General features: G+C 54.5%; 1 protein-coding gene across 1 annotated transcript; it reads right to left on the reverse strand.

Moving 5' to 3' along the window:
- Positions 1 to 5: 5 nt before the first annotated feature.
- CTDSP2 (CTD small phosphatase 2) lies at positions 6 to 24,054 on the reverse strand. The gene is made up of 8 exons (XM_003988971.6): positions 23,494 to 24,054; positions 9,526 to 9,674; positions 7,640 to 7,678; positions 7,122 to 7,223; positions 6,462 to 6,518; positions 4,373 to 4,465; positions 4,031 to 4,216; positions 6 to 3,828 (listed from the first exon to the last, which is right to left on the reverse strand). Exons 1-8 carry the CDS (start codon positions 23,555 to 23,557, stop codon positions 3,703 to 3,705), a joined length of 816 nt encoding a protein of 271 aa, XP_003989020.1. The 5' UTR covers positions 23,558 to 24,054; the 3' UTR covers positions 6 to 3,702.
- Positions 24,055 to 25,308: the final 1,254 nt, after the last annotated feature.

Here is a 25,308-nt window from a genome sequence, read left to right on the forward strand (position 1 = left end):
GCAGCTCCCATTCCTGGATGGGTTTTTTAAAACCCGCTTTTATTAATTAATTGTAAGTAATACAAATATTCCAAAAATATAAACAGACACTTAATGGCGTCCTACATTTCAAGTTTTTGAATACAACAAATTTATCAAACCATGAATCTGTAAGCAAGGTAGTCAGAGTCCCATAGCCCAGTCACAGTGGGAAGCAGACGCCCTGCCCTCCAAATGGCATCTCGAGGGGGAAAGTGGCATGACCTGGAATGTGTCAAACTTGGGATACTATACGCAAAGCTCAAGGGGCCCAAAGAGGGTCTGCTCTGGGGCCGACCCCTACGGCGGGCACGGGACAGTGGGTCAGACCTCCGCCTTCCCTCCCCTGCTCGAATGCAAATATTTATTGGCATTTTAAAAAAGAGAAAGATAAAACGAACTCCATTTTACAAAAAATGACTGAGGAACAGAGTGGTAACCGATTGAAGACCTAAAGGGGGGAAATAGGCTTACCTTCCACAGACACTTGGCCTGGCTGGGAATGGGAGGGAGGACAGCCTTCCCTGGGGGCTGCCCTACTGAAGGAGGCCTCAGGAACAGGGTAGGGGGAGCAGATTTAAATGGGATCCATTTCCCAGGGAATGACTGCCTTTCTACACTTCCCATGCTTTTAGCACAAAGATGCTTCTGGGCCACCGTTTATAGAGGTGAGTTTATACATTTACAAAATGGTCAAAATCTTTGGGAGGCAGGAGGAACTAAACGGAAGGTCCCAGGTTAACTGAAGGCAAATGTACTCAACCTCTTTATAGTAAGGGACCCCTGGGCCTACAGAGCGTCCCCTCTACAATGTGCAGAGTGACAACTCTTACCTTGACCGTTTCCAGACTGGTCCTGTGTCCAAAGCTCCCCCTATGAGAGGGACACGAACATCAGGCTTTTGATTTAGAAGCCCAATCAGAGAGACACAGTGTGTCCCTGAAGAGGCACCTTAAAGAACTGACCCTGGCAGTTGGGCAGGTTCCTGGCATGGCTTGGACGGGGGCTGACCGGGCACAGCGGCCGACTGCCTCCTGAAGACAGTCTCGGACAGGAAGGGCTGCTGGGAAGCCCCAGAACACATCCTGGGCTGAACTGGCTCCCTCCCAACCCTGCCCTCCTCCAAAATGGAGTCTGGCCTGATTCCTCTAAGGAGCGAGTTTTGCAATCATCACTTGCCCCTAACACGCTGTGGAACTGGAAGCCAGACAGCAAAGGACTTCAGGTTGGCTCTGGTCCACACGGACGGACCCTGTTTAGGCTTATTTGGCTGAGCTGCTTCTCTGCAGACGGCAGGAGAAAGGGGACAGTGGGAATATGGGATTTCTGTTGAGGAACTGCAGGTGGGCAGGGCTTCACATAGAAGCAGCAGGGACACCCCTCACCAAGCTAACTGGGGGCTCTGGTCATGAGTCACACTCGGGGCATTTGGATAGGCCTGGTAGGAAAGGGGGAGGCACAGGCTCTTCCTTCACCTGGAGAAACATGGAGACCCAAAGGAGGGCAGAGAGGGACCTAAGAACTGGATCAGCTTAGAGCCTCTTATTGCTTATTTAGTCAGAAAAGCTTGGCTGGGCCCAGATGGCAGATGTGGCCCAGGGGCTAACACTTAGGGTGGGGCTTGGGAGAGACACCCCAAGGCATTAGGGGAGAGGCCGAGCCAGGGCCTTAGAATCAGAAGCTCCCATCTTCCTTCAGGAGGTACCCCTCCCTGGCTAGCACCGGAGCCCTCTTCCCCTGCTTGCAGGACCCCGGGGGCCCCGGAGAAGGATACTGGCGGAAAGGGCCACACGAGCTTTGGGGACCTCTGTTCCACTTCTGTGACACCAAAGGGAAAGACCAGGCCCTTTGGCCTCGGGACGAGGAGGGGAGGTGGTAACACACAATGCTGGAGAAAGACGCTCGTCAGCCCAGTGCCACTCAGGACACCAAGCTGCTGCCCTACCGCCCGCTTTGCTCAAAACTCGCCAATTCCTCAGGCCGGACCCAGTGTGGACACTGCAAAGGGTAACAGGGCTAGGAGTCCTGGTCCTGAGTGGGGGAGGGGGCGGGGGTGGTGTCCTCACACCTGAAGCAACTCACAAAGGCTCTGTGACACCTGCCTCCAGGGAAAACAGAACTGGGGAGGGGAGAGGAACTCCCTCCTGCCCTAGAAGGAGAAGGGAGGGGAGGCCGTGATTAAGGCAGTGATGCTGAGGTGGGGCTCAGCTCCTGAGGGGAACCCCTTGTGCTCCCAATTCCAGCAGTACTTCCTTCCCCTTTTGTTTTCCATCCTCAGGAAACATCCATTTTGTGGCTATTTTTTGTCTTTTAAAGCATTCACTACTGAGAAAGTCTGAAAGCAGGGGGGGTGGGGGAGCAAAGTGCAGGTGTGTCAAGGGCTCACTCACACCTGATGCGAGAAGCAAGCGGCACGTGCATTATGCTGGCAAATGAAATGACGACCACGCCCGTTCCCCTCAGCCCAGGGAAAGCAGGAGTGCCTCTGAGGCCCCGGAGGAAAAAAAAAGCAACAGCCAGGAGGGAGGAAGACAGGAGTAGACGCAGAGAGGCACAGGCCAGGCCCAGGGGAAGACACAACGGGAAAGAGCCCTGCCCAAGAAGTAGGAGGGGCCGGGCGGGGAGCGCCCTTCCCGGACTTTGGAACACAAGCCCTCGCACCAGCACCAGCAGAGAATCCCTGAAGCACAGACTTAGGGACGCAGTCCCATACTCAGCTGACCTACAAGCCAAGGGGACACACACATTCATGCTTGGGGGGGGGGGTCTTCCTCCTCCCTGCACCCCCAGAGCCTCCCACATTCATCACAGGCCCAGGGCTGCAGCTCTGTCAGAAACAAAACAGGCCCAACACTCCATGTTTAGAAAGAGAATTTTAAAACAGAGTCGGAAGAACGGAAATCAGTTATCTGTCCTCTTCCAGGGCAGGGAGAAGACCTCCTTCCCCACAGGGTCAAGACTATGGCTGGGTGGTGAGGAAGGCAGGCCCGGAGCCCGAGCCTTGGGGAGACACAGAAAGGGCCCGTGCCAGGCACTTGGCTGGAGGCGAGCGCAGCCCTCGGACCACAGGACGTGATGGCCACTGGGGCTACCGGTTCTGGAAACAAGCTTTCATCTTTCCAGAAACGTTGTCTTTCTGTATGCAGGAAGCTGGCTGGAGAAAGGTTTACAGAAAGGTGTGTGCCTGGGACACCCGACGGCAGCCTTGGACTCCCTTTCTCCTTGGCACGAGCCTTACAACACTGAGGAAAGGCGCTGGGTTTGGCAGCAAAAGCCTTCAATCGTCTTCATCCCTATCGAGCTCAGCGGCTCCCAGGGTGACCGGACAGGAGACAGACTAACTCCGGGAGTCTTCATCTTTCAGTTTCTCCCTCAACATGAAACACTTATATCCCGGGGCCGCAGTTCAAGGGGAGACACACATATACACACAGACACACACAGACACAGACACACACACACTCACATCTGGGAGCCCAACTCAGGGAGCAGGCAGCTCTAGGTGCCGTCGATCTGGGACGTGCCCGCTTGGCATCTATCCTGTCCTAAAGCTCTTTCCAACCACTTCTATTCCCAGGCCCCGTTTGGTGAGATGCTCCAGCTTCCGCTCTGTCAGGCTGGTCATAAAGGCACAGTGTAGGAAAGTCCCCTACTGGGATGGCCATTGCTCAGAAGCAGGGAAGGCTAAGGGGCCCGCAGCTGCCCGAGGCTGGTGTAGACATCCTCTGCTCCGCTCAACTCCTCAAAGATTGGGATTAGGTTCAGCAACTCAGTGTCTGCCATGTCATCAAACCAAGACTGCACGGGCACCTAGGGCAGGGAAGAGGCAGCGTAAATCTCCTGCCTGTTCCTCCCTCCCTTGCCCCAAAGCCCCAGGAAGCTGGCTGGGTACACCTGGGTGTCATCATGCTCCTCTGGAGAAGCCCGGGCTTCCGATGCCCACTCCCTCTCCCCTCTGCCTGGGACTGGGGCTCCCCAGTCCCTGCGGTGTGGCTGTGTCCGGACCACTCACTGCGTTTTCTGGGTGGAAGATGTAAGAAGCAGGAGAGTTGTCCAGAATGAGGGTTTTCCTCAGATCCCTTCCCAGGCGGCTGAGGTCCTTGACATAGCAGCCTTGGTGGAACACACAGGACTCCCGGAACAGGCGGGCCCGGAACACCCCGCACCTGTCCAGCAGGTCCGTCACTGGGTCGGCATACTAGAAGAGAAGGTGCTTTTGCTCAGATGCAGTCCTGGCTCCCCCCGCCCCCACCACTGTGGCTTCCCGTGGCCCAGCAAGGGGCTGCGGGACACCCCCGCCCTGCGGCTGCCACAGCCGCTCTTGGCGCCTGACTTCCCTCCCGCCCTCAGGTACCTTGGCCAGGCTGGCAGTGAAGAGAACACATTCAAAGAGCTCCCCCATTCGTCTCAGGAACTCATCCACGTAAGGCCTCTTGAGCACATACACCTGAGGAAAAGCAGAGAGGCTTGTTGGAGGCAGCCCCGTGAGGGTGAAGCACTGCTCATCCGTCAGCGTCACCACGTCCACAAAGACCGGCAGGCAGGTTCACACCATTCCTGGTCCGGCCCCTCCGCCCCAACCTCTGGGGCCACCTGGCTGGAAACCTTCTGCCCCCCCCCCCCCAACACACACACATAAGGGCACTGTATCACCTCCTCACCCGGCTTCTGTGGGCTTAGCGGCCCAACCTTGACCCAGCTCAGGAAGAAATGCACACGCCTCTGTCCCAGAAGCCATCTCTGTTTCGGGCGGCGAACCATCAGCTGCCTCCAGAAACAAGTAATCAAGAATAGGCCTCACAGACGGAAACAGCCTATCCTGGATTACTTGAATCCAGCCACAGCCTCTGTGGGAGCTTCCTGTCCTTGGCTCTGGCGGGACACTCTGTCCAGGTCACCATCACGCGAGCCTTGGTGGAAACCAAGGCTGAAACCACACGCCCTCACACAGCTTCTCTGAAATGCACCAGGGAGAAGGGACTTCTCTCTGTCAGTGACCAGGTCAGATGCTCTGCGTCTTGCTCAAGCCCCACACCTGTCTGTGCTTGCTCCAGCCAGCCGCCCCGAACGCTCATGCCCACCTTTCATCATCTTGCACGTTTCGGCCCGAAAGGCTCATGGGCCACATGTACCTCATCGCTCTGCATCTACCGCTTCCCTGCCTCCGGGATCTCCCTCTCCCCTAGCCTCGATGCTACCAGAACCATTCCTTCAATGCTCTTGTTATCCACGGCACTCCCTGCTCAACGAGCACGTGCCTGCCATGACTCTCCCTCCTTAGAGGGCCACTGACTCACACACCGCTGGTAGCTTTGCCACAGGAACCCTCGGCTCCGAGCAGCCACAACTAGGTTCCCCTGGATTTGCCGTTTCTTCAACCTTCAACAAGTCCCTCCCTCTTCCTGGATGTTTATCAAGCCTGGCATCCCCTTGCCCCTCTTCTGCAGGTAGCCACGTGCCAATTTTAATCTCAGCTGTTTTTCACGATTCATGCTGCTCCTTGTTAATCAGGAGTTCACAGTGCGTATCTGCCCGTTTGCAAATATGCCTTCGTCTGGTCTCTGTGGGTTTTGTACATCTCCACATGTGCAAATGGACTGTAAAGGGTAGCTGGGCAGAGGCTGACCAGTCCAAGGGCAGAGGTGGTGTTAGGGATGAAAGCCTCTAAGGGACAGAGGACAGTGGTGACTTGGCAGGGAAGCCTCAATCCCCTCCTTCTCTACACATAAGTCTTCTATTTGACCAGGCCATGTGAGCAGGTATCAGGGCAACCGGGTGTTGTTCCTGGTGCTTCCTGACGCGCAAGCAGACCTTCTGGGCAAGCATTTGGAGTAAATGCTTTTTCGCTATCAACACCTCATGATCCTGGACTGAACAGGCTATGCAGGGCCAGAGCCTAAGCTTACTTGGATTTAAGTGCTCTTTGAATAACATTTACCGGGAGAGAATCCAGTGTAGGGACCCAAGGGGAGGGGGAGTAGAAAAGCTTCACAGAGGGAAGTGGAGAAGCCAGGGCTGGGGAGGAAGAAATTCCTTAGCCAGGAGGAGTGGGTGGGCCCGGGGAGAACAGGAAACAGCTAGTACTGGCTTCCTTGCCTGTTAACAGGCAGAGACACCACCTCTTCAGGATTAGAGGAAGTATCCTCGTTTAATAGCACTGGCCACATTGGCCAGGAGGTGGTATTCAGTAGATCACAGCTATTACTACTATTAAATGATACTTTAATTTTAAACAGCTTGGCTTCAAAGCAAAAAAAGATGACAGCTGGATGGGGATGGATGAGAAGCGGATTTTTTTTTTTAAGATCAGAAAGCCTGGAGTGAGAGAGGTTCCAATACAGAAAGGAGGCTGAAGTTGCAGGAGAGGGACCAGTGACGGAGCACACCAGAGGGGTGGAGGCCCCGAGGCCTCTAGGCCGGCTGTGGCCTGGCAGGCAGCTCACCTGGTGAGTGGTCCCCTCAATCTCGACAGGCACTATGAAATCGGCGTTGTTGATTGGCTGGAAAGCAGAAAAGTTAATGAGGTCAGCATGGTAGGAAGGAGACAAAAAGCCTCGGCCACACCCCCACACGCGTGAGCACACGGTCCCTGCCACAGCACCACTGAGCTGTCCCCTGGGAGGGGCGGGGAGAAACAGGTCTCAGAGACTCCAGGAAGCTCCTCCCACCACCCTACTAAGAAGCACGCACAGTATCCCCTCCAGGTTTTCCTTACTGCCACCACCCCCAATTTTACCAGAGCTGACAGAATTTCAGGACCTTCTTCAGTTAACGAACATCCTGACAAAATGGAGGGGGGCAAGGTCCGAGGCTGATTCAAACCCTCTTATATAGGCCTGCCCTGTACAGAGCCCTGGTGGTTCTCCGGGCTGTGTGACAGACAAAGCCTGTTGGCAGTGACTGGGTGGAGCAGGGATTCCTATTCAACATTCTTCCGTGTGGCTCCCGAATATGTGTGATGCCAGTGTGGCCAAAATGGCAGAGCCCCCATCCCCCACCCAGCTCCCCTGGCTCATCAACTTTATGCTGCCTCCGAGCACCTTCAGTTAGACAGGCAAGACAGCCCGAGATGGGCGTAGGGAGGACTCCAGATACGGAGTTACCTTAAAGGAGCTATGCACAAGGGTTTCATCCAAGTCGATGACCACGCAGATCCTTCCTTGATCTTCCTCTGTCACCTCTGGGAGCAGGCAGGTCCCCGGGATCTGAAACCAGAGCCAGGCTGCCGAGGTCTGCCACCAGGAAAGCCCAAGTGTTCTCTTCAGCAGAACTCTGGGAAGAATCAGGCTCATCGAGAACACAGAAGACCCCCGAGTTTGACCCAGAAGAGGTGCCGTTTGAAGGCCAAGAAGTACACAAAGATGGAGTCGGCTCGTCGGCTCCAGCCTCCCACCGGACTATGGAATGATCTGGACACTGAGATGCAGGCCAGGGCGGCTGTGGGACAGATGTCAGCTGTCCCCCCCAAAAGCTAATGTCTTTGCAGAGTGGGCCCTCAGCAAATATCTGGGACAAATGGCTTCCCGGGGTGGGGCCAGCCAGGCACTGAGGAATAAGCGCATCACCCAATGTGATCACAGGGTCTGGGGCTTTTGGGCATGTACCTGTCAGATTCCCATACCTGATAAAACTGGTACTGGAGACAGTGGAGCAGATCCGACTGTGGGAGGAAAGGAAACAGTCAGTACCGACCGGCCAATGCCGTCCTACCTGAAGCCCAATGCTTCCGCCTCAGGCCTGGTGGGTAAAATTCTCCCCAAGTTCCCAGCCCCCTGGAACGTAGGGCATAACAAAAGTGACTTTTCTTTCCTTCCCTTTCCATTTATTCTGAGAGAACAAGCGTGTGCACGAGTAGGGGGAGGGGCAGAGAGAGAATCTTAAGCAGACTCTGCGCCCAGCACAGAGTCCTACCCGGGGCTCAGTCTCCCAACGGTGAGATCATGACCTGAGCCGAAATTAAGGGTCAGATGCTTGACCCACTGAGCCACCCAGACGCTCTTTTTTTTTTTTTTAAAGTAAGCTCTATACCCAACGTGGGGCTTGAATTCATGACCCTGAGGTCAAGAGTCACATGCTCTGCCACTAAGTCAGTCAGGTGCCCCAAAAGTGACTTTTCTTAAGAGCTGCACAGGAAAGGGGAAAGGCCAGAGCTGCCTTTCAACATCAGGTCTGATGAAGGATGGAGAAGGCAGTGTCTCAGTTGGACAAACCGAGGGACAGGGAACTCAGTGGCTGATGCAGGGACACGGGAATCAGACACAACCAAAATCGGAACTCCTCACTGTGGTGGTTCAGTGTCTTTGTGAGTCCTGGAACCCAGGCTTCTCTTTGAGAACGTGTGTTTTCTATACTCTCTTCTAGGGGTGACACACAGTACGGGGAGGGCGCCGAGCCCCTAGGATACATCAAGTATGTCAACGTGAGCCCACACTGTGGGTCCTGAAACGTGAGGGGGGGTGGAGTACAGAAAGATCAGAAAGGCTTCCCTGGCCTTTTGCTAATAATAGAGACGTTGTTATGACTGTAAAACGTGATACCTTGAGGAAACATTAAAATCCTAGCATTTAGAAAAAATTCACGTTGGCATTTTAGTGTATTTCCTTCAAGTGTGTTTTAGCAGCCCTTCCCCCCATAATATGTAATTTCACATTCTGCTTTTAGACTTAATGTTGCGACTCAATACTTTTTCCGTGTTACTGTGAACTTTGTAAGAATCAATTGCTAAGTAATACTGTCACGTTGCACTTTATTTAAGTGCACTTCCGCCTACTGAGTAATGCACTGATGCATGTCTTCAGCCTGGTTTTGAGAGAGGAATCGGACAGCTAGACCTTGGTTATTTCGGAAAGAAGTAACCAATGGCATTGGGGGCAGATGGGTTTTTGGTCAGGGCTGTGCCCACCCTTGAAATGCCAGACATACCTTCTGTTCACTGGGAGGCTCAAAGACACCCATAAATTTCCCAATGTCCCCCCAAGACAGGTGAGAGTGCTGGAGTGTGGCAGAATTTCAAGAAGTCAAGTAACTTGGAAGACAGCTTTGCATAGTAAACAACAACAAACACAGGTATCACAGTCAGAGAGATGGGGGCTTGCACTCTGATACTACTTACTATTTATTAACCACTAACTCTTCAGGGGCTACACAGACCCTCTGGATCTCTGCTTCCAGGTGTGTAAGTGGGAAGAGCCTGTGACCCTCCCTGCCGGGCTGCCGGTTGCACCACATGAGACAGTATATGCAAAGCGCCTTGTATGGTTCCTGGAACATGGGAGGATCTGGACCAGAGAGGCTCTCAGAAACCACAGGGATATCTGCATGGCCCACATCGCAAATGGAAGCCAGGAGAAAGAAAATGGGCCACTCTAGGAAAGCCAGAGGAGGGGACTCTGAGCCAGAGGTCTTTGAGACTTCAGGGAGGACTACCTTTGCCCACATGCCATGGCTGCAGGGGCCCCCACTAGCAGTCCCCTCCTTGCTGGCGTCCCGCCACCCTGATCTAGCTACCTTAGCAATGGTGTTGGCTTCCTCCTTGTATGCGGAGAGCTCAGTGGAGGAGCTGGACTGGCCAACATGCTGGGCGCGAAAACAGCAGAAAAAGGCCTTGAAGATGTTCCGTCCACGAGGTTTCTTAGGAGATGACTTGGAGACCAGGCCTAGGGCAGAGGGAACGATGAGGCATTAGCTACCGGGTGACTCTGTCCACAGGTGGCCCCGTGCCCGTATCCCCTCCAGTCCGGAAGCCCCACCAGGGCACAAGCCACGTGCTGGGCAGATCACCAAATACAGTCAACCCTGAAACACACACGCTTATTCTGACGGTTCTCTAAAGCAAAGGCAGCAGGAATCCCCACTCTCTGGTTTAGGAAATGAGCTGCAGAGGATTCGGGCTTCACTCTCTGGTCGGGAGGGGCACCAGGTATCGAGTCCAGGTGTCCTGCACTCTGGAAGTGGCACACTGAAGGAACCCTCAGAAGTAAAATTCACCAGCGCAAAAATCCTCCTCGACCAACCCCAGTTCGCAGAACTAGCCGTTCTACACGAGGGAGAAACCTAGGCCCCTGCAAGTCAGTGGAGCTGTGGTTCTGTTCAGGGTCAGCTTCCCTAGAAGCGGGGTCAGTGGCGGCAGGACTGAGGCCAGACTGGAAACAACAGGCTAGACAACAGAACAGCTGCAGCCCAAGGAAGAAGCTGTGCTCCTCCTTCACTGCCCCAGCCACTGTCCCTGCTGCTCTCCCCTCAAAGGCACGAGGCCTGATCCGTAAGCACAGGCACGCTGACCCCTGGGAAACACACCTGGTGTCGCGTTCTAAGCTAACGCCTTGCTTCTAGACCAGAGCTGCCCCGTCAGTCTAGCCTTTGTAACTCAGGCTTTGGACATACAAAGCCATGTTAACAGGACGCTCAGCAAGGCAGCCCCAGAAAAGCCAAGCTGATACAAAAAGCTATGGGCATTACAGGATCAACCAGAAATGGACTTCAGGGTATCTTTCCAGTGCCTCTTGCTTTCACAGGAACTGTTCTGGCAACTGTGCAGCAAGTGTAGGAAGACACGGTGGGTCCTGTGGCCAGGAGGTGGCGCCACATAACTGCTGCCAGACTGGTCCCCAGCCACAGGTCTCCACCTAGGCGGGAGGGGCTGAGGATTAAACCCAGCCCACTTCACCATAAAGCACGGGGCAAACTACAGTGCAGGAAACAAAATGAATCTGGAAACGCTTGTCTTTGTGGGGGGTTAAAAAGGCAAACAGAATGTGGCACCAAGGACAACCCTCCTCTGGCTGTTCCCTTTATGAAGGGAAGGGGGAGGCAAGCAGGTGGGGCCCACCCCAAAGCAAGGTAGGGGTTAGTCGTCAGAGCACAGAGGCCCTTGCAGAGAGGCGGTGGGACAGCCATTTAATACCCAGTTGCGGCTGCCTGGAACCCTGCAGAGGAGAGAAAACCAAACTCTATTCCTCATGACCCAGGGTGAGGAAATGGCCGCTGAACAGCAGTCAGTCAAGTGGCAGCCAGCACTGCCCCGGCCAACCCACTCCCTCCGACTCAACAGAAGCAGAGGGCTTCCTGCAGGTACAGACTGGCATCTCTGCCCTTCAGAGCTCGCTCTCCCTCCCTGGGTGAGGCCAGGCCCCCTGACACTGGTATGATCATTAGAAACCTTCCAGTAAGTGATCAGGCTTCCCTGGCAATTCGCCTACATACCCGGGGATCACTCTTGAGCTCTTGGCCCCAGTGGAAAAAGCAAGATTTCCAGGGACTGGGGATTCTGTGATAAAAGGAAGTTGCACTGGGGCCCCCTCACCACGCCCCCACCAAGGCCCCTGTATCAAAGATACAAACCTCAGAGCAGAGCCCAGTACTAAAGAGCAGGATGCGCGACTCCTTGGACTTTTTCCTACTTTTAATAATCTATGCAGGAATCAGAGGGCAAGGGCGGCTTCTCCACCTGCCTGTATGGCCCACATTCAATTCCGAGCCCGGAGACTCCAGCAGACGCTGACACAAAGCTCCAAGACCAAAGCTGAACCATCACTTTTCCTTTGGTTTATGGTTTCTTCACGCAGAACCACATTCAGAGGCTTAACCCGGGCACGGAGCCTTTCTTAAAAGGCCACACAGCCCGAGCCTTTCCTGAAGAGAGGCCGTCAAGAACACAGTCAGCATCTTAGTGACAGACGATGTGAAGGCTGAGTAATCTTAAGAGGCAGGGGGGTGAAAGGGGCAGCTGGCTGGGGCCACAGAGAGGCCTGGCCGGTGCCCACTGCGGGAGGCCCAACAGGCAGAGGCGCTTGGGCCTTAGCCGCAGAGCTTGGTGGGGTGGGGGGCAGGGCTCCTCAGCTTCATCTGGACTCAGCAGGGGATGAAGGTCTTCTCAAAAACACAATGTGACCAGGCAGCCCCTGGGCCTCAGGGACCACAAATGCCTTGACCTCGGGGGCAGGTGCCTGGAGCAGAGCACAGAGCCGTGGCGCCTGGGGAGGGTATCCCAGGCCCACGGCAGCAAGGTCAATACCCCGCATGCCCCTCTGTTGGGGCCCTACTTCCCTCAATCCTTCTCCAGGCTGTCTGTCCTCCTTATATTTACCAACACTGCCTCTGAGAATCTATCAGGGCCTCTTTAGCCTCCCCTCAACATGGCTGCCTCCTGATGGGGCCTGTAATGGCCTTGGCCGAGAGCATTCACCAGCCTCTGGAGCTCTGCACGGCAGGTACTCAGTAACTGTGACTGGCTCAGCGAACAACTGCGGGAACTCCAGGGCCCTGGGTGTCACTACTACGGAGCCCGGCCCCGTGGAAGCCTTCGCTGGTTTGCAACAACCCGGAAGACTTAGAAACAGAAAAGCATTCTCTATGTGAGGACAGTGAGGCAGGCACTGGAGGAGCGGAGCACCTGAGGCAATCCTGTTCGTCGTTCCGTGCCTTAGTCATGTTTACCACGAACTGATGACGTGCCAGCCCTCTCTTAGGACACTTGACACCATTACTTCATTTAATCCTCACTACAAACCCATTTGTAGGCACTAATGCCCCGTTTTACAGAAGCAAGACTGAAGCAGAGAGGTTAAGCAACTACTCCAGGTTACACAGGTAGTATGAGAGCAGAGCCACTGAACCTAGATCTGCTAACCCAGAGCCAGAGCTCTTACCCACTACCCCACAGGGCCCCTGACAGGGGGCATCGTGTACATTTATTCATATGACAGCAGGGACGCTTGTTTGTTCTACTCCTCTCTAGGCTAGGATGGTAAAGGATTAGTTTGGGGCCCACCCCCCTCCTTCACTGTCCTCTTGGGCAGGCCATGAAAGGTGCAAGGCTCTGGGATTCCACCCCAGGGCTCGCTTCACCCCCGTCCCAGTCCTGCACCTGCTCTGACAGATACCTCTGGGAAATCAAGAGGACAATGGCGGAGGGAGAAGGGTAAGGGCTGGAGACAGGGCCTCTGGCCCGAGACCTGCTTTGTTCAGTGGGTTTAAGGGTAAGGGGGAACACTCATCAGAGTGGGATCTGAAACTTGTGTCAAAGAGTCTTTCAGAGGCTCCTTTCAGCCGGCACTCAGTATTATGCCCCTGATGGCCAGGGGCCCCTAAACCCCCTTCAGGGGCTGGGAACATGGGGCACGAGAGGACTTCCAGGTCCCTGGGGATTTCATTGCACACGGCCTCCCAAACGGGGAGGGCAGGATTCCAGGGGGTGCCATGGAGCCCCCTAACTAGCTGCTCTCCCTCGTTCATTCCTCCTACTACCCGCTTTGTGGACACCCAGCCTTCCTCTCCTGCCCGGCCACAGACACGCATCTGCTCTCCCTGCTCCAAACATCTGGTGTGGGCCTGAGCGTCGGAGAGGACCAGTACAGACCTAATGAGGGGACCTCTGGCTTAAGAAGAAAGCGAGCAGGTGGCTGAGAACAGGGAAGCCAAGCCACTCCTCCAGTTCACTGGTGCAAGGCTTCCTGCCAAGGCAGGGTGTGAAGAGAAGGTGGGGTATGGCAGGGACCCCCGCTCCGAGTATCGCCTGGGCTGGAGGCCAGACCCTGCCAGTTACTGACTCTGACGTACAGCCTCTTTGACCCTCGGTTTCCTCATCCACTACCTGGGATAACACCAAGACCTCCCTCCTGAGTGAAGGGAGAAACAAAACCTGCCCTTCGCACGGCAACGTGCCGCACAAACTCTACAACTCAATGCTGTGCTCGTTTTAATCATCTAAAGGGAGATGACCACTACTGAGCAACACTGTGACCTCACTGCGGGAGACCGACAACAGGGGACCAGGGGCCCTCCCGCTCCCAGCATGTGGCTGAAGCTCCAGAGGAGATTTGTGAGCGAGGTGCCAAAGGACTCTGATCGTGAGCAGGTTTCACAAAGTCTAAACAGCCCCTACCTTCTTCCAAATCCACTACAAAAGTTGTTTCCCAGCTTGCAAACACCCTGGCTAATATTCTACAAATAACAGGAAAGCAGGTGAGGCTGCTCCACTTGAAATAAACAGTGCCCTCTCTCCGTCTGTCTACCACCGCTGCCCCCAAGAAGCACCAGATGGGGACGCTATTTGCCTCTGCCCCTTAAGAAGCTTGTGTATGTACAGGTCTGCGCGCACACACACGCGCACGCACACACACACGCACGCACACACACACACACAGATGAAGACTGGCTTTGCCAGGACAACACTATTTATAACCCTCTTCTGAAGGTCAGGTTCAGATATCACCGTTGCCAACAACACAGCTTCGTGTCCCAGCAAAGGAACTCCTCACACATCCGCCTAGGAGTCGGCAGAAGGCAAGCTCTCAGGCAATCGGGTTTTAACAAGCCCATTCACGTAGAAGGATGCTTTCTTGGTTCCCTCAGAAGTACTTCCTTCCCCACCATTTCCCATCCCCCCATAAGCAAAGGATTTAGTCTGGCTATCACTATAAAATGGCCTCTCTGAGGGGCCTCCCTCCCCTTAGCTATTGGAGGAAGGAGAGTATTTGGAGCATTTCCGGCCCTTCTTGGCCAGCTGCCTGGGCCCTGCAGCCAAGACACGTCTGATTGGGGCTCCCCATGGAGAGGAGTCCTCCCAGGTCCACAGCAAGGGGCTCCTGGGCCTTGGCTGGGGATAGGCCCTGAAGTGCCAGGTGGACGGAAGGGCTCCTTGGACCAGCAGGTGAGTCGGCAGGGGAACAAGAAGCTGAGAGATGCCTAGACATCCCCCACACAGAAAAGACTGGAAACAATGGGGAGGGTATACCAGTTTTCACAATGTCAATTGCTGACACTGTTTTCTGCAGGTGAGCAGGCAGGCAGGGCTTCACGCAGCTCAGCACCAGCTCCCGAAGTTCCAAAGAGCAACTGTGACTGTGATGGCACGGACTTTTAAAAGTAGTTTTAGGGGCACCTGGGTGGCTCAGTCAGTTAAGTGTCTGACTTCAGCTCAGGTCGTGATCTCGCGGTCTGTGGGTTCGAGCCCCGCGTCGGGCTCTGTGCTGACAGCTCAGAGCCTGGAGCCTGTTTCCGATTCTGTGTGACCCTGCCCCGTTCATGCTCTGTCTCTCTCTGTCTCAAAAATAAATAAAGGCTAAAAAAAAATTAAAAAAAAAAAATAAAAGTAGTTTTAGCCAGGCTCTTTAGCTCACACCAGCATGTTCTATGCTGGTGCCCTCCCTGCCCTCCTGCATCCAGGCTGATTTATTCATGTGGTGTCTCTGTTAGTCCCCTTCTCTGAGCGGGACAGCTCCTTGTATCTCCGTTTCTTCTAAGAAAGAAGAGCTTTTTTCAGTTCCGGGTCTTTAATGCCACCTGTAGGGTGGGGGTCACAGGTCACTAGCTATTCACCTCCTGCCCTTCCCCCTCCCTCTTCCCCCCCAACAATCTGGTCAACGATCTCAACACAGGGCTTCAATTTTAGGGACCTCCCTCGAGAAAGACCGTCTTGGGAGCAGAGGATTCCTGGTAACTTCTCAAACATGATCAAGATACTCTATCAAGCAACCTTTATACAAGTCATGGCCAAGACACCCACCTAGGCAGCTCTAACATACTTTAAAACCACACTGGGGTGGGGCTGGGGTTCCCAGAAGCAGCAGCAGGTCCTGGACTAGGGCCGAAGAAGCCGTTTCCTCACATAGGTGTCAGCGGAAAGCTCAGCCCCCAGCCGCACACCAGAGGGCTCTCAGTGGACAAGCGAGCGATGGCCCACAGTGGCAGCTGAGACAGACAAGAGATACCATCCGGGAGAACCCAGAGAGCTGGATTCTGCCCCTGCCTCTGCCGGAGGCCTCGCCCCACGCAGGCCAACTAGGGCAGAGATGTCATCGTGGGGGCCTGGAAACCACCTTTGCCCACCTTGAGCCTCTCTCTCCCCGTGGAGGTGCTGAGCAGGCCTCTGCGGGAGGCTGGGAAGCTAAGAGAAATCTGCCTAGCAGGACAGAAACACCTTGGTGGCTGTTTCAGCCCTGGTCTTGGCTCTCTGGCCGACTCCTGGAATGCTGGATTTGGTGGAAGGCCCCGAAGAACCGGTGCCTCTTTCCCCCCTCAGCTCCATAAGCCCGCTTTCTGTGACATACGCATGAGCGAGACGAAGAGCAGTGAAGGCACAGGATAAAACGAGGGACCCTCAACCACCTCTCCTCCGACGGGTGAAAAAGACAGTGGTTACCCAAAGGGCCACGGACTTGGGTTTACATCCTGGCTCTACCACATATAAAGTATGTGGCCTTGGGCCTCAGTCTCTTCATCTGTAGATGGGAACTACCTATTCCACCGAGCTGTGAGAATTATAAGGAGCCTGGGGTGTGGCCTGGCTCTAGTGTCAGCTGCTAGTCGTTCAGGGTAAGGCACTTTCCTATCCTAATCTCGATCTCAAAATGTTCCCACTGACACAGACCATAGAGATTTCTTCTCATCCCAGAGGTCACACAGAGGTAGTGACAGGGCCAAGCCCGGGAAGTGGCCTTCCAGGGGACTCCACAAAAACCAATCAGTCTCTCTCTCTCTCTCACATACACACACACACTCACTCACTGAGGCTGACCAACCAGTTCCTTCCTTCCTCTAGTCACTTGGCCTCTGCAGAAAGACTGGAAGGAGTCTGCCAGGGAAGGACTGACAGGGAGTCTGTCCGCCTCCAGGGAAACTCACCTGCTCCTACCACACCCCTCCGCTTCACCTGGGATCAGCCAACCGGTATAGGTGTGTCCAACTGAGAAAGCACTGAGCTAGAAGTCAAGAAGCCCCGCCCCACTTCGGCTTCTCAACCAGCTTTGTGGTCTTGCCTGAGGCGCAACCTCTCTGTGGCTCAGTTTCCTCACAGGTCAATGGGAAAAGGTCGACACTACAGGGTCCCTTACAAGGTGGCTTCAGATTACCTGAAGCTTGTGCTTTTAGAAAGTGGAATGCACAATGCAAATAAATGAGAGGCAGTGCGGGTCTTGGTTAAGGCTTGACTCTGGAGTCAGGGTCCTGGCTGACACTCACTAGCCGTTGTGTCCTTGGACAAGGTGCTTCAGCTCTCAGTGGAGTTTTCCTCATCTGTGAAGTAGAGATAATTCCCATCTCTCATCTCCCAAGTCATTGTGAGGATTAAATGAGATGCTAGATATAAAAAACCAGGAACAGTGTCTGGTCCGTGGTAAGTGCTCTATAAATCTCATCTGGGATCATTACTCTGTCCGTTCACACTCAGAAAACTTTAGGATTCCCCTTTACGAGCCACCGGATCTTTAACAAACAGCAAAACTGGATCCCTCCGGGGGACTCTTCCTGCTCAGGGCTAAGCAGGCAGTTGGGGCCATTGCTGTGTTTACCTGGCTCTTCTCCAGGGACACTTGTCAGAATCATAGGGAGCATTTGGAACACACACATGCCTGGCCCACCTGCTCATGCTCTGATTCGGCAGGACCCAGGTGGGGTCTATATTTTTAGTAAGTGTCACGGGAGATCCTGATGTGTGTCCCTGGCTGAGGGACAATACCTAAAGGTTGCCAGTGGTCCTTGACTAACCCTTCCAGGACTGGAGGATGATTCAGCCAGCAGCCCCTTGGTCCCTCTTCCCACCATGTCTCACTGGCTCAGTGTCTCTGCTATCTCAGAGGACTTGTACCAGCGGGGTCTGGTTTTCCTCTCTAGGAGTCCTTGCTCTATCACGGAGTCAAAAAGCCTGCTATCTCTTTTTGCAGACCCCTGTTCCTGTGAAGGAGGGGCCCCAACCCCATTCTGCTATGGAAACAGAGGAGCTGGGACTCACCACACTGGGAAGGCGCTCCCACAGCCTGTGTTGTGCCATTTGAGCCTTCCCATGAATCTGCCTGGCTCTCACTGGGAATGGGGCTACAATTGTTCCCTGAGAACGGTGCAGGTGGGGAAGAGCAAATTCTACAGGATGCAAAAGCTATTCGTTCCTCAAGAAACGAGAGTAGGTATAGAGTAAAGACAGAGTATGAGCAAAGTCTCAATTTTAGGGGGCAAAAGAAGGACTAGGGGCACCTGGAAAGGGAAGGCAACTGTCAGGAGATGTACTCAGAGATCAGGTTCAGGGCTGACCCCTAGAAGAGGTGACCAATAAAACAGGACATACACACCTACTACCTAGAGGGAGGCTGGGTGCTCCCTGGAGTACTCATTCTGTAATAACAGACTTGATGCAGGCACACAGACCTGAAAGGGCTGGGCCCTTTGCTGGACAAAGAAACTCTGTTCTAGTTGGTTTCTGGTCCAGAGAGGCTTCTAGTTCTAAGTCAATGTCTCCACTTTGATTTCTACTGGTTCCTTCATAAGAGTTGCACGTTAATAAGCTCATCTATAGTTCCCAGTTGGGAATTATGCCTCCATTTCAGAAGAGGGAGGGAATTATATCAGGGCCACACCCAATCCCATGACCCCAAGACAAGTGAGTTAATTCTGTGCTTTGCGAGCAGGCTGGCCTGAGATAGGATGAAAAGCAATTTAAGGCTGCTTTTTGTGCTTTCTCAATGCTGTACCCCCAAACCACAGCAGCAAAGACACAGCTTAAGAGCATCTATTTCTTTCCGAAATCCCAGTTTTTATTTCTTTCCTTGTTGCTAGAATTCCCTAAAAGAAATGTGAATCTCACTGCGTCCATTAACCCTCCTACAACGCAGCACAGAGTTATCCTAAGTGTTGATTATATCCATTTCTGAGAGGCTGAGCAACTGCTCAGAAGGCTTGGACTTCAGAAACTCTTCACAGGAGGGGCATGGCTCCCTGGCCTCCCATCCCCAGATGCCCAGACGCCAGGCAGAGCGGCAGATGCCCTAAGGCACACGCTACTCGCATTAGTGCAGATAAAACCCCATTCCAAGTCACACAGGCACAAAGAAGGGGTCTATGCAGCAAGGCTGTTTGCAAGCCTCAGAGGTTGATTCTTCCAGAAGGCCCAAGCCCCCACATCAGTGTCCCCTCTGACCCCCAGCCACCTGTCTTTAACAATAAAACCCACATGACCCTGTGCTGTTTGCACTCTGTCCTTGGGGGAATGGGAGGAGGAATGAGTAGTGGTCTGGCTGTGTAAAAAAGAAGGACATTAATGTTTATCAATCATCTCCTAAGTACTAGGCATTACAGAAGTATAAATATCAATATTCCTATTTCACAGATAAGTCACTCAGAACACTAAAGTGATTTGTTAAGTCTCACTGTGAATAATAAAAGCAGGGATGTGCACCCAGGCCTGAAGCAAGGAACTCTGCTTCTGGAACAATTCTTTTTTTTTTTTTTTTTTTTTAATTAAAAAAAAATGTTTGTTTATTTTTGACATAGAGAGTGTGTGAGAGCAGGGGAGGGGCAGACAGAGAGGCAGACACAGAGTCTGAAGCAGGCTCCAGGCTCTGAGCTGCCAGCACAGAGCCCAACGCAGGGCTCAAACCCACTAACTGTGAGATCATGACCTGAACTGAAGTTGGACGCTTAGCCAACTGAGCCACCTAGGCGCCCCAACAATTCTTTGAAGTAACAATGAACACCTTGCTGCCCCTGCCCTCCACCCCTTCCCATTTCACCCAACACAACAAGCAAACTTCCCAAGATGGGAATAAAAGACACTATTCCTAAATGACCCAAAAGTTAGCAGGAAGAAAGCTGACAAGGAAGAGGCAGGGATATACATTTGCATATAGGTATGTATACTTTTGCATATTGTCTGTCTTTCCTTTTCCTTTTTTATAAATACTGCTATTATTTAATTCTCCACCGAGGGGCTGGGAGCATCAATCCACCTTGGCTAGAAACGTGACTTCTACAGTATTCACCATCTTGACAAAGCCCACGATCATAAAAGATGTGGCCATTCCCACAGAGGACGAAACAGCATCTCCACTGCCAGTTTCGGTAAGACCCCTATAGCGGAGAAGGGAGGAGACAGAAACACCACCACCCGTGCCATCTCTGAAGGGTGTTTCACAGCAATTCCGAAGTCCTTCTCCACAGAGAGCTATGCCAGTCAAAAGCAGCAGCAGAATAGCAAACTCCCAGCCTCAGGATGTTAAAAATTTACAAACTTGGTTGAGGAGTTACCAGCACTCTCCTGGGCTATTCCAGAGGGAACAAACACAATCTTTAAGTCACCACACAGGCCCCTATCCCACTCCAAGATGGAGGAAAAACTCCAAAGGAGACTTGCAGGGAGCCTCAGAGCCTCAAAGAGGCCAAGACTGAGAGTGGATGGGGACACATGCACCCCGGACCCACAAAGAGCAAACTGAGGAAGAAAGCCCCAATGACATTTGTTCTGAGCTTTTCAAGTGAAGGGCCTGCCTCCGACATGAGAAGCGTTTGAGCTTTTTCATGAGAGAATAGGGCAGAATTTCCTCCTTATGGGGAGAAAGCAGGAGATAGAAAAACGTGCCACCGTCCTGATTCTGGGGGATGGTCAGCTTCCAGAACCTGTGCAGTTTCTCATGTGAGAAGACAATCCCCACACTCTCCCTGAGAGGAAGGGTCATTAGGTCTCATGGAAAACAAAAAAAGGACCTGATTCCCCCCTGCCACCCCCCCCCCCCAACTGTGGGTCACTTTGAGCCTTGGAAGAGGCTGCCTCCACTCCCTCCTCTTACGCGGAGAGGTGACAAGTTTGGTCCTGTTTCCTGGGCTTTTCCCCCATCTAACTCTAAAACCCCATGGCACAACCTCCCAGCAGCGGGGCCTGCACTCTCGTATGGGGCTGTAATAAATGGCTGTTCTCTGGCCAAACTGGTATTAACTTTTCCTTTTTACTTTTGATGTTACACACAACCCTGTCCTTGCTGTACCAGGAAGCCATTTCACCCATCTGGCTGGGAAGATGATCCAATTTTGGTCCTTTTATCATCAATGCTTTCAGTAACTTTTTTCTACTTCCCTTGCTGTAATTACTTTTGAATCATCAACACACCCAGCCAGCCCTAAAGCTCCAAGAACAGAATGCTAAAAAGGAAAAACACACACACACACACAAACCTAAAATCCTGTAATGGCAAACAACCTCACTAAAAAGCCACCCAAGCTGAGAGCAATTTAGTTTTCTCCTAGAAATTTACTTATTAATAAACTGCATCACACCCCCTCCCCTTTTTTTCAAAGGAGGCAGGAGGGCACAGAGATGGGATGCTGGCAGAAAAGGGGCAAGGAACTCATAAAGGAGAGAATTAAAACATCTTCTCCCCACCCCCACTTAAAAAAAAAAAGGGATGCAGGATTTGTAAATAAGGAGAGACTCAGAAAGTTGGCTTGCTGGTTGCTGGGTGCCCAGGCAGCCCAGGAAAATAGTATGTCTTCTCTGGAATGCAGTCCAATTACATGGAGAAAGACCCATGGTTGCTGGCTTGGGAATTCAGATTCCTCCAGGGATAAGTCTGAAGGACAAACCACACACAAAAAGGAAAACAAAAAACGTAACTCCAAGAAAATCCAACCAACATCAGCAACCCAACACTGTACAGAAGCCAGCTGCTCCGCTTCCTGCTGTCATCTATTCTGTTCCCCAACACAGGCCCTTGTGGCTGAAACGGCCAGCTGATATGTAAGATGCCCCTTCAGCAGTCCTGCTCTGTCTCACTCCTGGTGTGATTCCCTCACCAGGAAGGCACCCTCTAGAGCCTCTGCAAGAGGAGGACCAGAGCAGAGAAGCACAGGGTGGTTCTTCCCAAGTGTCATTAACACAGAAGGATTCCTATGGAATCCTTCCACGCCTAAGCTCTTCACTTATGGCTACCTCCTGGGATGAGACTGGGACCAGGCAGGAGTCAAGATCTCAACCCAGAAAGCCTCCGCTCTTCAGGCCTCAGCACAGCTGGGCGGCCAGCAGAGGTGAAGTTGCCCCTGGGGTCACACAGCCTAGTTAGTGATGCAGCCAGGAGAGCAGGGCAGAGGGAGGCAGGGGTTTTTCTGGGGTTGGGATCTGAACAGGCAAAGCTCTCCCCCTCCCCAGGGCAAGCTTAATTTAAAGAAGGCCAGAAATTCAGGAAGCACACAGTGCCCCCTCCCCAATCCCTTCCACTCCAGGAAATAGGGAAAGGCTGACACTAGCAGCCCTTGCCCCTAGGCAAGTTAGGGGAGCTCCTTGGGACTGTGAACCCCAGGAATAAGTGACCTGCTGACTAATGTTTCCAAATAGGGGGGATGTGGGCGACACCGAGGCACCACAGCTGGCCACCCACCAGGGTCTAGGCCTGGATACGTTCAATTGCAGTACTGGCCCTGCACGTCCTGTTCTGGGGGGGTCGGAGGAAGGGCAGGAACGCTTCAGATTTGGTACCAAGAGCGTGCTTTCCCCAGTCTCAGGGCCAGGTGGCCTCAGTCCGGGAAGTTCTCCAGAAAAAAACAAAAACAAAAAAAACCCCACAAAAAAACAAACACCCCAAAAAACCGACGCTAGTCCTTACTCCTGGCAGAAATTCTGTCCACTATTTTAGACACATTCCTCAAGGCTCCAGGAGGAACGTGGAGGAGGGGAAAAAGAGTTTCGGGGCTTCCAGTCACCGAACTAAGAGATTCCACCCTCGGGCCCGACCTTTCCCCGCCCTCGGGAGAGGCCGAGGCCTTACCCCGCTCCGATCGCCAAGACCACCCCAGAGAGGGCCCGCGACCCCCTCGCGTCTGCACCTGACCCTCAGGAAGGCGGGGGCCGCGAGCTGCTGCCCACGGAGAACTCGCACTTTTTCGCTGCGCGATTCAGAAACACGCCGGGTCTGATGCCATCCGGCGAATTATGTAACCAGGGACACCGCTCCCGGGCTAAACAAACGCGGCTCTGTGTGTGCAGCGGCGGCCCCGGGGAAGCGCACCGGGGCAGGGAGGGGCTCTGGCCGGGCCTCGGGGTCGGGCTCGTAGGCTCAGCAAACGCGGCAGGAGGCAGCCCAGCCGGAGCGCCGCGCCGCCGAGGTCCCGGGCCCAGCGCAGGGCCGCGGGCGGGCCAGTAGGTCCCGCAGGCTCGGCCCCTCCCCCACCGCGGCCGCCCCCGCCCCCAGGCGGTGAACTTGGTCCCAAGTCCCGCAGGACGCCGTCACCGCCCGCGGCCACCGCGACCTCGGCCTTAGGGAGCCGCTGGGAAGTGCTGGACTCCAGTTCCGGCTCCATTCCAGCTCGGGACCCCTCCGTCCCCCTTCCCACCCCTCTCCCCGCCGTTCTGGGGCGGCTGCGCGCCGTCGTGCGGGAAAGTGACGACCCCACCTCCCAACTCAGGAGGGGACGGACGCTGGTGACTCGCGCTTCGAGCGCTACTCCTCAGTCTCTCTATACGGGGGGAGGGGGTGCAGGACGGGGTGACAGCTGCGCGGATGACGCCCCTCCCCCTCGGGCGCCGGGAGCCCGGGCCCCGCACCGCCCCCATGGGGGTCTGAGTGCGGACAGAGACGCGGGGGCGGATGGACTAGGGAGTCTGGTCGGAATCTAAGGCTCTGATCCCCGGGAGGTCAGGGGCCGGAACTCGGGTTCGGGGCTTGTGCTAGCCCCCCACCCGCCCGGGGGCGACGCAAAGTTTTGGGAAGTTGCTGCCCCTACCTTGCTTGGTGAGCACCAGGGCGTCTTCCCTCCGCGCCTGGGTGATGATGGAGCCGTGTTCCATCTAACAATCCCGCGGGCCCGGGCTGGCTGGGCGGGAGGACCGGCGGGCGCGCAGGCTGGGCTGGGCTGGGGGGCCTGGGCGGGGGCCCGCTCCGGCTCCGGCTCCCGAGACTCGGACTCCCACAGCTGTTCACATCCCTGCTCTCGTTCCCTCCCTGGGCCGGGAAGGGAGGCGGCCTGTACGGAGGGCGGGCGGCCCGGGCAGCGGCTCCCCGGTTGCCCCCGGCCCCGATCCCCCGGCAGCAGCTCCGGGCTCCTCAGTTTGGGTCCAACATGGAGAATCCGGAGCGAAAACAAGAGGAGGAAATGGGACACGGGGCGGTTTCCAGGCTCCCCCCTCCCCTCCGTACTCCGGATAAACAACCCGCGGCTGCAGCGCCCACCCCCGCGCGCCTCCTGGCTCCGGACCCGGCCTCTCCACCGCCGGCCAGTGCCTGCCGCTCCGGAGCACCGTCCTAGGCCCCAGGACCCTTCACCTGTGAGCTGCTGGGGCTGCGGAACATCCGGAGCTTTGCTATTTTGTTACGGAAAAAGCGAATCCCCGAGGGGGGTGGGGTGGCGGGCGGGCAGGCTGGCGGGGGAGACTTGAAACCGCTCCGGCGCTCCAATTGGCCCTCTTGGAGAAAAGGGGCGTGGCCCCTCCTTACTATGCGGTGCGAGGACCCAACAACATTCCAGTCGTTGCGGCCACGCCCCCGGGCCACTCCCCCCCTCGCCCCGCTGCGGCCTCCCAGTCTCCTCGGCCACACCCCCTTCCCAACTACTTAAAAGGACACTCCAAAGCTCACGTTTCCCTACTCGGTGCTTGTGTGTTCACGTCTGTGCATCTCTTCTCGGGTAACCAGGGCAAGCCGCGAAGCCTAACCCAGGTTGGGTCAGGATGGGAGGGTTCGGGGCAGTTTTCTTACTTCCTGCTTGGCCCTCGAATCGTGACCCCCCAGTTTCACATAAAAGAGTACAACCATTGAATCCCGAAAGGGATGTGTTGGGGGGGGGGCGGTGAGGGGGAGGCGGACTCAGGATCCCAGAATATCAGAACTGGAACTGATCTCGGGACGGTCTCAACCCCCCCCCCCCCCCCCACCAACTTCAAATGAGACATGAGTTGCAGGGCTTTGCTCAAAGCCCCTCACTCATTCCCATTCAGGGCTTACTCTCCTCCCCCCACCCCCCCAACCCGGTAGTCCCAGCCTCAGTTTAGATGGATAGAGGCCTCTAAGGGAAGAGCTTTTGCTCAGTGACCTCAATGCTGCCCTCCCTCTTTGCTGTTAGGCCTCAGATACCCTCCCTTGGCTATGGCTCCTGGACTTTCAAGGCTGTAGGTGAGGGACACACACACACACTTCTTCCCAAGAGGCTCCAGAAGGGCAAGTTTTAACTCCATATTAGATCCTTCCCAGTGAGCTACATCTGTCCACAGGTGATGTGGGCTGCCTTGGGAGGAAGGGAACCATTCAACACTGGCAGGAGTGATGTAGGGTGAGATTGCACTGGGTGACTTATGAGCTATTCGAACCCTAATAGTACCTGATTTAATGGAACTCACCGACCAAGGAAGGGGCTTCCAGAAGGTAAGGACTTCTCTGGTCTCTGGCAGCTGGGAGCAGCTGATGGCCTTCCCTCTGCAGTTCCCATTGCCCAACTTACACCAGGTCTCACTAGGAGGTGGAGGACAAGTAGGTCATATCTGAACTCTCCAGGTACCATCAAATACCTGACCCCCACAGTCCCTCCTTCATGAGGACAGGTGTG

Source organism: Felis catus, chromosome B4, assembly GCF_018350175.1.
Source record: "Felis catus isolate Fca126 chromosome B4, F.catus_Fca126_mat1.0, whole genome shotgun sequence".
NCBI classification, from domain to species: domain Eukaryota; kingdom Metazoa; phylum Chordata; class Mammalia; order Carnivora; family Felidae; genus Felis; species Felis catus.